The sequence below is a fragment of the Psittacula echo genome (genome assembly GCF_963264785.1).
Source record: "Psittacula echo genome assembly, chromosome: 4".
Lineage (NCBI taxonomy): Eukaryota > Metazoa > Chordata > Aves > Psittaciformes > Psittacidae > Psittacula > Psittacula echo.
Window position 1 is genome coordinate 36,861,533 of NC_137738.1, and position 14,015 is coordinate 36,875,547.

At 38.7% G+C, this 14,015-nt stretch overlaps 1 protein-coding gene across 1 annotated transcript in view; it reads right to left on the minus strand.

Moving 5' to 3' along the window:
- The window catches only part of IGF2R (insulin like growth factor 2 receptor), a gene marked incomplete at its 5' end in the record, with an annotated part of 62,998 nt that overhangs the window by 14,371 nt on the left and 34,612 nt on the right, over window positions 1-14,015 (minus strand). The window contains 14 exon segments of the mRNA XM_080615074.1: window positions 1,138-1,372; window positions 1,839-1,985; window positions 2,367-2,574; window positions 3,123-3,284; window positions 4,377-4,526; window positions 5,488-5,703; window positions 6,936-7,198; window positions 8,175-8,297; window positions 8,685-8,811; window positions 9,473-9,663; window positions 10,262-10,398; window positions 11,256-11,353; window positions 12,063-12,193; window positions 12,577-12,783. Coding sequence (XP_080471200.1) covers window positions 1,138-1,372; window positions 1,839-1,985; window positions 2,367-2,574; window positions 3,123-3,284; window positions 4,377-4,526; window positions 5,488-5,703; window positions 6,936-7,198; window positions 8,175-8,297; window positions 8,685-8,811; window positions 9,473-9,663; window positions 10,262-10,398; window positions 11,256-11,353; window positions 12,063-12,193; window positions 12,577-12,783 — 2,395 coding nt within the window.

Genomic DNA, 14,015 nt, shown 5'->3' on the forward strand with positions numbered 1-14,015 from the left:
AGGGCAACTAAGATGACTAAGGGAGTGGAGCATCTCCCTTATGAGGAAAGACTGAGGGAGCTGGGTCTCTATAGTTTAGAGAAGAGGAGACTGAGGGGTGACCTTATTAGTGTCTATAAATATATAAAGGGGGAGTGTCACGAGGATGGAGCCAGGCTCTTCTCAGTGGCAAACAATGATAGGACAAGGGGTAATGGGTACAAACTGGAACACAAGAGGTTCCACTTAAATTTGAGAAGAAACTTCTTCTCAGTGAGGGTGACAGAACACTGGAACAGGCTGCCCAGGGAGGTTGTGGAGTCTCCTTCTCTGGAGACATTCAAAACTCGCCTGGACGCCTTCCTGTGTAACCTCATCTAGGTGTTCCTGCTCCGGCAGGGGGATTGGACTAGATGATCTTTTGAGGTCTCTTCCAATTCCTAATATTCTGTGATTCTGTGAAGGTTAGAGTACTATCCTAAATTCAGCACTTCTTCAGACTTATAACAGTTAAGTTTTAATAAAACAGACGAACCAGTAGCAAGGTGGCGAATGGGACAGTTTTGTTACTCCAGTTTACCATAAGTTTAGAATTAGATGCTCTTATCCTTGCCAGTTTATTTCTATTAGCTAACTGGAGCAGGTATGCTGGAGAGGTTGATGAATTCCTGTCATTCTGTGTTTTCCTTTCAGTTGATATTTACAGGACTGGGGTGGGGAGGAAGCCTTACATAAAGTTTACAACACATTACATACTTGAGTCAAAAGACAGCAACTAAGTCATTTTTTTTTTCAACATGATTAAGGACCAAAACCAAATTGCATTTAAACTACAAAATGACTGTGTTAAGTTAGCAATTTAAATAGAAAGCCTGTTAAAAGCTTAAAGTTTCGATTTACTCATCCTTGGAAAATGGTTACTAATAGAGGGAATGGGTGATGATGAAGACAGTAATAATTCATCCTCTCCAGATAAATTTTTGTCTGTATTCACTGTTATTTTTGTCTGCATTCAGTGTTAAGCATTGACAGTTTTAAGATAACTGCTAGCAAATTTAAACAGACTCTGAACAAGGACCAAACAGAAGTACTATGCCACAATACAATTTCAACTGCACTGATTAGCAGGCTGATCCATGGGAACTGCTCATTACTCACGAGTTCCCATTGTGGAAAAAGATCCATGATCCTGTCAGGGAGGAGAGCATTCTCAAGTCATAAGTTCTATGTTTTTCGACAAACTTGCATTCCATCTTCTTGGGAGGACAAACAGCCTGAGTCCTCCATTCAAATGTGACAGCACAGCCAAGTGTCTCACTCAGGATGCGTGGTCTCCCAACACCAGCATTTTCCTCACATGTGAAAATAATAGTAGATTCCCTTCTTGCAGTTCCTGCAAAGGGGAAAGGGTTTGAAAAAAAGATTAACAAATGTTTTGCAAGAGACTTTCAGGCATGAATTGATTTTAGTGCAGCAATTTTACAGTATCAACAAAAGTTTTAAACAGGTACTGTTTCAGATAGTGAAGAGGCACAAGTGTGTTACCTGGCAATTTTATTCCCTAGGTTAGCATTTATGCTTTTTAGAACGTAGTGTTCCTTCCAACATGACTGATCTCTGTTAAAGCAGAGTCATCACTTATGACTTGAACACTCATTATCTAAAGGCACGAACTTTTTCAAAAGTATTCTGCTCACTGACTTAAGTAAAGTCAGGTTTATCCCATACATTCCTTGTTTGGCCCGCTCCCATCCCTTTACTTCCACTGTGTTGAAGCAGAGGTCTTTTGTCCACCCTGATAATGGCTAACCCCCTGTGTTAGGTCAGATCCTTGCACATGAAGTATAAGAAGTTCTTACCGTTAGCACAAAACCCCCACTTTCCATCTCTCTGGTAGTTTTCAGTTGTAGCACACCATGGCCTATTCTTTTCTTCTGTAACACACTTCTCATAAGTCTTCCCTTTGTACTTGAAGGGGAACACACAAAGCTCTCCCTTTTCAGTCACTGCAAAGAAAGGTATATCCTCTTAACATGCAATAGAATAGCAGGCATATCCATATTCAGGACTATATCCAAAGCCTGTACTTCTATACTAAAGAAAAGCCATAGGCAGACAAAAAAAATACTGAAACATAGAGTCTAAACCCAATTAGAAAATTAGAATATCACACAAAATAAATTATGATAATCCTTACAGAAAAGCTGCACTCTCTCTTCTAGTTGACACATAATGTTAAATCACATGTATCACACTAAGCTATAACAAAATTACATGTTTCTATTAATATATGCAAAATCCATGTGGATTCCCAACTATCACAACAAACCCTCATATTTTAAGGGAAAAAAAGTTTTATATAAAGAATGGGCCTGCTTCAATCTCACCTGGAGGGCACCAATCACCCCCAGTATACTGCAAGATGACTGTTTCATCCTGGTGGCTATAGTCCATTTTCATTTCCTTCACGTTTCCAAAGGATGATGTACCACTTTCAGACATCAGGCACACTGCCCCATCTTTGCATTTTCCCTGGGGCAAGTCTGCTGCCTTACTGCACACACCAACGCGGTAACTGTTGGATCCAGAAAATACCTGTGTGGACATCCAGAAGAATCACAAACAAGGCTGCCTTAGAGCCTACAGTCAATATTTACAAAGAAACAGCCAAATGCTTTATAAACCAAGTCTTCATGCAGTACTTGCATAATGCAGAAGAAAAAAATGACAGCTAATTTTGCAAGTCTAGCCTTCTTTAGAATAGCAAAACTGCAGATAAAGTGCACCCTCAGACCAAGGATATAGTCTGTTCAGCAGACTTGCTTTCATACTCAGGATTCTGCCACAGGTGAAGATTTCTCCTTCCTTTCTCCATAAGTATACCCATGACTTTCCCTCTCAAAAACATTAAAACCCTAATGTTATTCCTCAAATATTATTCCCTCTGTCAGAGGCCAAACAAATATCAGCACTGACTACAGCTGCAGCACATGCTTCAGTCTCCTCTTGCACTCCAGGATGCTTAATAAAAAAAAAAAACACTGCTCAGATTTAAAACGTTGATAGCAATGGTCAATTAAGGGAGGGAGAATGGGGGGAGGGAAGAGAAGGGGGAGTGAAATCACATCACCAGAAGGGATTACCTCAAATGAGCTTCCAGAAAGGCTGGTTAGGTTAAAAGTATAGTGTAGCTGTTCATCAGTCACAGAGCAGCCTAAAGTTTTCACTTTATCAGGACACACAACTGGAGTTTCCCACTCAAACACAAAACTGCAGTCAAGTTTCCTCATCATCTTTGGTTTGCCCTGTTACCAAAGAACACAGCAAGATATATTAGGTTTAAATTTTGGGGAGTTTGTTGTTCTTTCTGCATCCCCCTGCCCTGCAACAGTTAGCCTCAGTTATTACCAAGGCTAGACTTTACTGACTGTAGGACAAACATCATACCTTTGTATTACAACCTGTAACAAAAAAGCTACAAATGAAGTACATTCTACCTAGCTCCAGAAAACAATCAAAGCAGTAACTGAAGTACACAAGGTTGTTTATTAATTAACATCAAGATTTTGATTGTTCAACTTAGTTGCAAGCAGCAACAAAGTGTGGGAGCACTATGTTTCTCCATAGTAGAGAACATTAAGAAAGTTCACTGAGCTGAGGTTTAGAAAGAAATGCCATTTCCTTTGTTGCATTTTAAATAAAAATGAATATGGACTGTGTAATATTCAGAGCTGCCTCCAGTTTCAGCTCATGCCCCATGTTAATGGAAAGTGGTTCCACTGAGTATCTTCAACAAGCTCTAGTTTGTCAATCATCATATGTAACTGCTTCTCTACAGCCTGTTACAGCATTCAGAAAATTCAAGAAGTGTTAGATTCACACCACCATTCAACCTCAATTTAGTATTCAAGTGTCAACACAAAAAAACCCAGAAGTATCTACATGCAAATTTTTATAGCTGCATATGATTATGCAAAGGGTTACAACACAAGGAAAATATTTCACAGTAATAGGTTTACCAACAGTTACACTGGGTCTTGTGTTAGCTTGTGGTATAAGTACAAGCTTTTGGTCTCAGACAAGGTGCAACACAGCATTAGTTTAATGCCAGCAATAAGTTATTGCTACATTACTTCAGTGGAATCTGATCCTTGAAACCATCAGAATCTGCTACTGTCAAGCCTAAAGTTCATGCCCTCTATGAAATTTTGCCTGGTTGACAAGACAAATACTAAGTGTTTAAGTATGAAGAATATATATACTAACTATATTCCTTGTTGAAACAAGCCTATGCTTACATGCTAGAAATAAATCCTTGGTTTAAGCAAAGCTAACATTGGTTACTACCCAATTCCCATTGCATTCCAGTATCAAAATTATTTTAATAGATGTCTTACCAGACTAGTTCCTTGGCTGCAGTGAAATACAATAAGAGAAGTATAGTTCAATTTGTTGTTTATCTGACAAGGAGTAGTGCTGTTGTAAGTGATGTAAACTTCATTTACTGCCTCGTTTAACTTTGGAGGTTCAATAACACGACCAATATCCTACACAAGCAAAAATATGGATTAAGAGACTTATAGAACACACATAGATCTCAGATCAGCTCAGAGATTCAGGTCAATTCAGATTCATCTGTTTAGTTTACAAGGGAGCACAACTACTGCATTTTTGAAAACTGTATTCTATACTCAAAGAACAGTTGTTATAATTCAATCCTAATAAAACACAAGTTGAGCAGCTCAAAATACTCTTTGATTAAGCTTGACAAAAGCCAAGGAGGTTCTGCACCTTACAGGTAGATTCTTCTTTAAATCACTGTGCCAAAATACCAACACATGACTTAAAAATAGCATAGTATTAACACTAGAGTAAGGTCCCTAGATCAATGTAGAAGTTCCTGGAAAACAATTTCAACTTTTTATATGCACCTTCTACAGCTCACAAACAAGATCGCAAAAGGTAAGAGCCTTCATCTCTCAAGGTAATAACACAGACAAGTTAACCAATATTCTGTCACAGGCTTTCTATTCATGCAGCTGTCAAGTGTTTACATGTAAGTACCAAATATACTTTGGAACATGCTAGGACATACCCTGCTCCATATTGCAACAGGCTATTGCATGATCAAGCATGCCATTTCTGTGCCAAAACCAACAGATTAAGATGCACTCTGCTTTCCAGTCTCTGCATATGGCACACAGCACTAAATAAAAATCTCTAGTAATTTTTCGTATTTGTCACTGTATGGAATCTTCTGACACCCAAAAATATCCCTGCTTTTCAGGACAGGAAAATACTTCTTCCTAGGGAAAAGTGATGAAAGGGAATTTTGCAGGATAGATTTCAATTTTGTATTCTATTTCTTTAACCTGTTCCCAAGCTTCTGGTTCAAATCAGGTCTCCAGGCAGGGATCACGGAATCATAGAATAGTTAGGGTTGGAAAGGATACTGTTTTAAACTAGCAGGAAAATGCACCTTTCAGTGATTCCAGGCATCGTACTTACTATTGGTGATTCATTAACAGGAACCATGCAAACAGCTGCTCCAGGTGGACAACTGACATCTTTGATAGGATTAAGAGGCTCACAAATGTTGATGTAGAAGTCTGGAGAAGCATCAGTTGTATCATCTTCATCCACAAATGCCTCATAATACCCAGTGCGATGGATCAGAGGAGACAGGTCAATAATGGAACTACCGTTCAATACTGAGCACTTCACCTACAAGAAAGTATATTTTTTTCCCTTATTCTTTTATTACATGCTTTGATTTATTGACAAACATCCTGTGCTTCATAGGGCCACAAGTTTGGTTGCATTTAAAAGCTTCAAATTTAATTTAAATAAAGCAGCATTTGTTACAATTGTTTGTCTATAGATACTAAGCACCTACAAGTCGCATATGAAAATCCTCAAACATTCTTATAGGATTGAATCCATATCAGAAGAATATTAAGATGTAAAGTTCTGGCATGCATACTCCAGCATACATAGTCACTACATTCTCATAAGACTAGTACATCCTTCAGTTCTTTCCTTTCTCTCCCCACCTCCACATGTTACTGGACCACCTCCAATAAACAGGCTTGGTTGTAACAATCTAAAGTTACTGTATTGCAAGCTGGCTTGAGTACTGCATTTCCTCAGAACCCATTTCACACATTCCTGAAGTGCATAAGCTTATTGACAGCCTACCTGGACTTCAGGAAGTCTATTCTTGTTTAGGTATTAGGTAAGAAGCAACTAACAAAACTACTGTTTAATTTCAAGACAAATAATCATCATTGCTACCTAGCTACCACCATGCTGAAGTAGCAAAAGTCACTGTGGATACACCATGAAAAGTGATCACCAAACACAGCTAATAGGCTAGAAAACACAATGTTTTCAGGCACTATGATTTGCATTGCAGCATGGTACATACTACTTAAGAGGAAATCAGAGCTATGTATAGCAGAACTCTTACAAAAGAGGGAACACAGAACAATTCCTGTCAGGGAAAATAAAATGGAAAATGTTCTTCCTAAATGGAAGCAAGAGCTACGGTAGTACTGAGACTGCAATGAGGAGGAAAAACAACCCCATCCCCATGTAGAGAGATGCTATCCATCCTCAACTTGACTTAAGGTCTGTTGGCCTGTTGTATTGGACGATCTTAACCATCGATTCCCAAGAAGATGCCCTATGGCTTCCTTTTGAGCTGTACAGAAAAGCAGATGAATAGGTTCCACAGAGGAGTTATTCTGCAGTGTTGAAGTTTTAACTTGGCTCACCATGTGGACCAGAATTTTCCAAGTATTGTTCATCCCTGGTGAACAAGTCAGTAAGAAAAGTATTTGAGAACTTCTACATGAACTTGAGTTCTGTACTAAAGGAAGAGGCTGTCCCTCAAGGAATTTAAAAGACATATTGCTATTAGTCCCACAGGTGCTTTCCATACAAGTAAGTTTTACCTCTTCCTCACAAGCCAAGGAGGTATGCCAAGAGAAGTAACTAGTGCATGTCTGCTCATCAAAAGACAGAAAAACAGGCAGGCTGTCATCTCCAGCATCAGACTTGCATACAAAGCTTAAATAGCTTCTATGCTTCAGTTCAGGGTCTGCAGGGCAAGGATCTCCATCTTCATACACAAGCTTTACCACTTGATCTTCGTAAGTTAAAGTTTTATTTAGTTTTCCAGCATTAATTGGTTTTGTTCCACCAGTAATACAGACAGCTAAAGAATAAAAAAGAAAAATGAACAAACAAATCAAGTCTGATGTAACTGCCTTTCAAAACTGCACCTTGCAACATGAATAGCAGGAAACTCAGCATTTTAGCTTGACTTTAATTTTCCTATGAGAAATGTTTTAAAACCATCTGGAGTTGCAATTAAACTGAGCTGAACTGCACTAAAACAAAGACCAAATATTGTCTTTAATGCTTCATTAAGCAGCAGAATATACTGCATCTATACACACTTAAGCAATCACAGAGCAGAATGTTTGGTTACCACTTCTCGGAAAACAGAGATTAACACAAAATATCAGCCAGATTATATATATCATTTTATTAAGATGCCACTTAAAAACCAAATCCATCAAGTATTTCTTTTTAACTACACAAAAATATTTTTGATTCACAAGCAATACTGCTATTTTAGCATTTAAGATGCTTAAAAATTATTTCATCAGTTTGACAGAGGAGCTAACAATTCAGCCTGCTAGTAAGCAGCTTAAAATACAAGTTAACTTCTGATATTTTAGAAGCATCCAAAACAGAACAGAATGCTAGAAAGAGGGTTGGCAGGGATTTGAAATGCAGACATGTAACATCAATACAATCACCATAGAGCAATTTTTGTGTTCAGCTTACTCTAGCTGGAATCTTGTAACTTTTTCCTTTTCCCAAGTCAAGAGGCACAGCAGAAGCATCCACATTCCTACACTCATGTCCAAAAGAATACTCACCCACGTGGACCTAAAGGGATTGGACTCGAAGTCAGCCCATATGAGTTTAGGAATTTCATAGGAATACATAATTTCTTAAAACAGTTTAAGGATCTTTTCCTAGCCAATTCAGCTTCACACTTCACTCCTTCCACATGTGAAGTAAAACTTGTTCCTCACATTTTACTGTAAACTTGAGCATACGTATTTCCTTTGGGTATCCTATAGTCAGCAACTACAGCATTAGAAGGGTTAGATGCTTACCAGCTCCATTAGCACATGAAGTTTTAGCTGCAGCGCAAACATTCAACTCAATTTTTCTGTTATGTGAACCAATGATGGTATAGCCAGACTCTCGCTTTAGTGATGTCAAATCAAAGAGGTGGCCTGTAGACACATCAGGGAATAAATTTAATCTTCTTTTTCTTTTCCCAGATACAAAACAAAGACATTTCTTTGTATTAAAAGCTTTCAGTAACTTAATTTAGTAGGAAGGTCAACCAGCCTCTACATGCCTGCTAGCTTAAAAAGGCAAACAGTTACTAATTCCTATTCATAGAATTAAAACTAGTTTCAGAACTATAGATTACTTATGTTCCAAGGGACACTGCAGTACCTTAAACAATATTTCTACCCACTAATAAGCTTGTTAGACACTATCCAGAGAATGTGCCACACTGCCCTTTTCTAATGAAGTCCCTCAAGAATGCAAGCGCAGTAGTGCTGCCTCCAGCACCATCTTCCACATAGAAAATCCTGAGGCCGCCTCCTTACCTGTTGCAGGATTGGTTACCCTGCAGTCATTTTGCACATTGCTTTTAAGAGGACATGCAGCAGCAGTGAACCATAAGAAGGTATATTCACAATCTTCAATGGCTGTTATAAGTTCTGGCTTTGACTCCTGAACATGAAACAGTGGAGAGAGTGACATCTCTATAGAGTGATAGTGTTAAGATTTCATGGCACAGCATTAATCCCCAATGCCTGTAAAGTGAGCTCAATTCAAATGCCAGTCTTAGGACTTGACACACCATCGCGGTCCAGTGAATTAATCCAAGGACAGAGTGTTTAACTATGACTATTCCAAATACACAACAGTACAGAATCATTATGAGGAACAATAAAATTGGTGAGATGAGAGCTAAGAGCAGCTTAGCTGGACAACAGAAAACCTAAAAGGTGATGGTAAGACATTCACCAAATAAAAGATACTTAACAGCAAGGCATACAGGTGTGCAAGAATTAAGAATTACACAGTCAGTAGCATTATTTACTACTTGAAACACTTCACAGTCTACAATATATTCATCTTCAAGATGCAGAAAATGTGAAGCTATTGCAGATGATAAAAATCTGTGCTAGCAAATTGCACAAAAGATCTCTTAAAAACTGCTTAGCATCTAAAGTTTAAGTACTTATAAGCCAGTCTGCTTACAAGACTGGCTCTCATCACCTACAGACTATTACAGAATGGATAAGAACTGCCCACCATTCTCCAAACACATACAGTGGTATGAGAAACTCATGAAAACATAAAACCCTGCCAGAGGCAGCGCACTTACAATTTTGCTTTCATCACACTTGAGGCGCAATATTGTTGTTTTCCTGCGAATTTTATCTGGACATTGCTCCCCATTAATATATTTCAGAATAGAAATGCCATTTTCCCACCGGGGACCATCAGCCACTTCCCCAAGACTTGTACATTTTGCACCTTCCATGAGGGAGGCAGCAGCATCAGAAGGACAGGAACCTATACAGATGAAAAAAATCTGTATTATTACTCCAAATGTTATTAAGGCTTACATGCCTGGAATAAAAACTCCACTCTCTACTCTCAGATTATGTCGTGGCTGACTTCTCTCCAAGTCACTGTCAAAAGCATTCTTCCCCGAAAATCACAAGTAGCAGCAACAGCTTCACTTCACTCAAGGTCATGTAGAAAGTAGTGGCAGCTACTACTGGGGAAGCTGACTACTACACATGGTAAAGGCTACAGTCTGTTATCTGGTTTTCCACTGCACAAGATGCAGAGTCAGTGAGATGATGCTACAGAGAAAATGTTGAAGTTAACATCCTGCATCAAAAGATTATTTTAATCTTTAAAAGCTATAGCAGACTTTGGGTAAGAATGGAAGAGCTAAAGTGCTGATGTTATCAAGAGAAGATAAGACCTGATAGCAAATCTCACCTGCCAAGCAGATGGAAATCAGGCCCATAGTGTACCCTTCCCTCTGGTGCTGAAATTACACCACATAATCCTCTCTGAATTTTTCACTCTTCACAACAGTACTGTCCTACCATTTGCCTCCCCTATCTACAGCAAGAATACGTTTTTGTTTTGCTCTTACGTGCAGCACCATATGGTACTAAGGGCTTGCAGACATTAATATAGTACTTCTGTACAGTAGCAGACAGAGCAATTGCCTCCCAATTCTCTCTATGCCGTGTCAGAGATGAAAAGTCATAGAAGTTTCCTTCATCATCCCTGTAAGGAAGACAAAGGATTCAAATTAAGGGACATCTAAAAAGAAATCAAGTAATTGTAAGCTACAATTCTTAAGTTACTGTAAGACCTTTTAACCCAATAACTCTAAGCAGAGTACCATGCTGGAAAAGAAATATGCACTAGACTCATTTCTCCCTACAAACCTCAAATTCAATACAGAGATGTACCACTGCACCAGCCATCCGCACAGTAACTGTCCATGAGCATGCAGCCTTCAGCCGACGCAAGAGTAATTCTGACTTTTCATGGAAGCATGCAGGCTTTCAGTGCATGGCAAGCACAGATGCACAGCCAGAGTGGATTGTTTCACCTTCAGTTAGAAACCTATCATGGTGCCAGATATTAAAACTCCAGGCCAATTATTAGCCACATTTGATCTCACTTATCAAATCTTAATGAGCTAATACTTGGTTGTGACAGAAATAAAATACATTTTTACTGGAGCTGGGTTAGGTGGAAGTTCCCAACAGACAGGAATTGTATTCTTGTTTAAATTAGCTATAGTTAAATAGTAACTAGACACTTAAAACAACCTAACATACTCAGAGTTCAACAATCAATAACTGCATACCAAACAGTTCGCTTTGATACCAAGTTTATCCTCCAAAAGAAGTTCAAAGAAAGTATTTTTCTTTAGTGAAATTAGTTTTAGAAAGTATAAATTGCGAAAGCTACTAAAAATACATTGCGTTGGCATCGAATGCCACATTAGCTATTTACTCACAAAGTCAAAACACAATAGCTAAAGTGGCAGGATAGCACTGGCAGAGTTGCAATAAGGCTATATTTCTTTCTGACATCATACAGCTCCATTTTAAGTTTATGAAACAACTTACTTGTAGGAGCACTCAGTAGATTTAACAGGTGGGCAAGCATACTGAGTATGCCATTCAAACATGTAGGTGCAATCTGGAGTTTCCTTCAAAAATACAGGCTGAAAGAACAGAACATAAAAAGGAATTTACTTTATCGCTTAGACACACTCAAGCTACCAGAATGTCTGTTTTACTTCAGAAGATCCAGGAACTTGTGTTTACATATTATCTTAGGAGACACATGACACACCTCTCATTAGCTGAAAGCATGGCTTCTCCCAAACTTGAGTTTATCCACATGCACACTTCTGATAGGAAGTGCCATTAGGAGCTTCTACCTCCTCCACGGCAAAAGGGGACGATCAAAAGTAACTCTAGGCACCAGTGTTTAAGAACAGTAAGAAGTACAGAGAAAGATACTAAAAGCAAGTAACCAGCTTAATTTGATCAGGCCATGTAATACCTGCTTTCCTGTGGGTTCATCCTTCTACCTTTCATTTCTTATGCAGAAATGAAGAAACAGCCGTTATTTCCGGGAGAACATCCCTTCCCAATATCTTCAAGAGCTTTGCTCATAGGAAGCATCCCTTAAAGAACAACATGGCCTGACTCCTGAGGCATGACAGAGGTACCTTCCACAAATAGAAAATTCAAAGTATTCCTCATTTTTTATCACTTCCTAGGACCTTTCACTCTGCTAGCTAATCTGTAAATGATTAGCAGCCCTTGAGGGAAGCTAGTTCCATGTTCACCTTACCCTTCCACACACTTAGTAAGGGGCAACTCTAGAAGCCATTATGTACAGGAAGCATGTATTTCGAAACTAACCTCAGATGTAGTCTTGTCACAATAGAATAATATGGCAGTTGATCGTTCATAGATTTTATGACATTTTTCTCCATTGGTGTAATTAATCATTATTAAACCATTTTTGAAAGTCAGTTTTTCTGTAGACAAGCCTAGAAGCAAAGAGTTAAGAAATGTAAACAGCTAATCCAGTAGATACATGACTGCAGTAATGCCTCTGGCAACAGGGTTACACAGACAGCAACAACATACACAAGAAAGTACTGATAGAAAGACCTCAACCTTCCTAGTTGACCTCATGACCTAGTTATTGTATGAATACTACTCCAGTACAGCAAGGTTGAGCACATTCCTAGTTGCATGACAAGATAACTATATACATGACATTTTATTTGCAAAAGAGCAAAAGTGGTAAGGTGCTTTATCTCATAAGATGTACAAGATGAGAAAGAACCCTTCTCATGTCATAGTAGGCTTCAGTTACACCCTGATTCATCTTCCCATTCTCCAAGTTCCTTCCAAACAAGTGCTATACCTGCTACTTTTCTGAAAGTACTGTCCATCTTCTTTACTTGACACGATGACACAGCGTTAGCCTCTGGTTTGCAAGGTTCTGTTATTTCTCCACAAACTCTGAAGTAGTAGTCGTACTCATCTGTACTCACTTTTATGTCTTTATTGGAAAGTGGCTTCAGGTTATAAACATGACCATACCTTGGATCTTTCACCTGGCAATTATCTCCTTTAAGGAAAATTTAAGAATTTAATGAAGGTTATTATTATTATTATTATTATTATATTTAAGAAAGATTATATATAAGCTGTGCCTTAGGACAATTAAGGCTTACTGGCACAAATAAAGCCACAAAAATGAGTAACTGGCACTTTAGGCAGTGACAGTGAAAAACCATTTTAGTCCAGCTAAACAGCTCATTTCAGGAAGCCATCAGTATCTAGAACTATGAGAGCAAGCTATAAAAGGAACATTTCTTTTATTACCACCACTAAAGCAAAATGCAAGTCAGACTAGCTCAGAAACCTCAAAGTGGCCTCACAGGTTCTTCCTTCAGCCATGCTGAAGGTTAAGTACAGAACCAGAGACACTAAGTCCAGCACTTGCTTAATTATCTGGAAAGAACAGCAAGGTCACAAGGCCAAAGCAAAAGTTGCCCTAGATGTCAGTCCTGTACCTTCTTTTAACAGCTAGGAAGCTTGCTGAGTAAGCAAATAACTGATCATAGGAAATCATAACTACAGCTATGGGTCTACCAAGATGTATACAGAAAAAGTTTGGGAAAATTCAAGTTTCACAAGCCCAATCAGCTGATACACAACAGTAACTTTGCCCCTGATTAAGTCCTCAGCTTTAAAGTGACCTTTTGCTCAATATCTGAAGCTTTAAAAAAAAATCTAAAAAAAAAAAAAAAAAAAATCAGATTGTTTCACACGATTTTTACACTCCCCTCAATTCTTCAACAAATTGGTACCAAGTTAAAGACCTCAGTTTCCCTCCCTTCAAAACCACAACTCCTGTCACCAGTGTCCTGCACACTAATTGCGTGCTACAGAACAGCAGCTTGTAAATATTACTCATGCCACATGAGATCACTGGCAGTTTCAATAACATCTAGTACTGTTGCAACAGACTCTTTGCAGAACGTCTGGATGATTTTCAAGGCATTGCATCGTTACAAGTTGTAAAACAAAGCCTGCAATGGGAGAGAGGATACCTGCACACTCAACTTCCTATCTAAAAGCCAACTAAATACCAGAACTAGAACCTGTGATTCCTTCTTATATGTCCTAGAGCCAGCTGTAGACTCTGATACTCTTCCCACTAATGTCTCCCACACTGTATAACACGGGTCAAGTTCACAGAATAGCTTCCGGTCCTCAACAGGAGACACAAAATGACTTGCCAGGCACAGAATCAACTGCATTGTCATGAAACCTTAAAAGATTTACAAGACACCA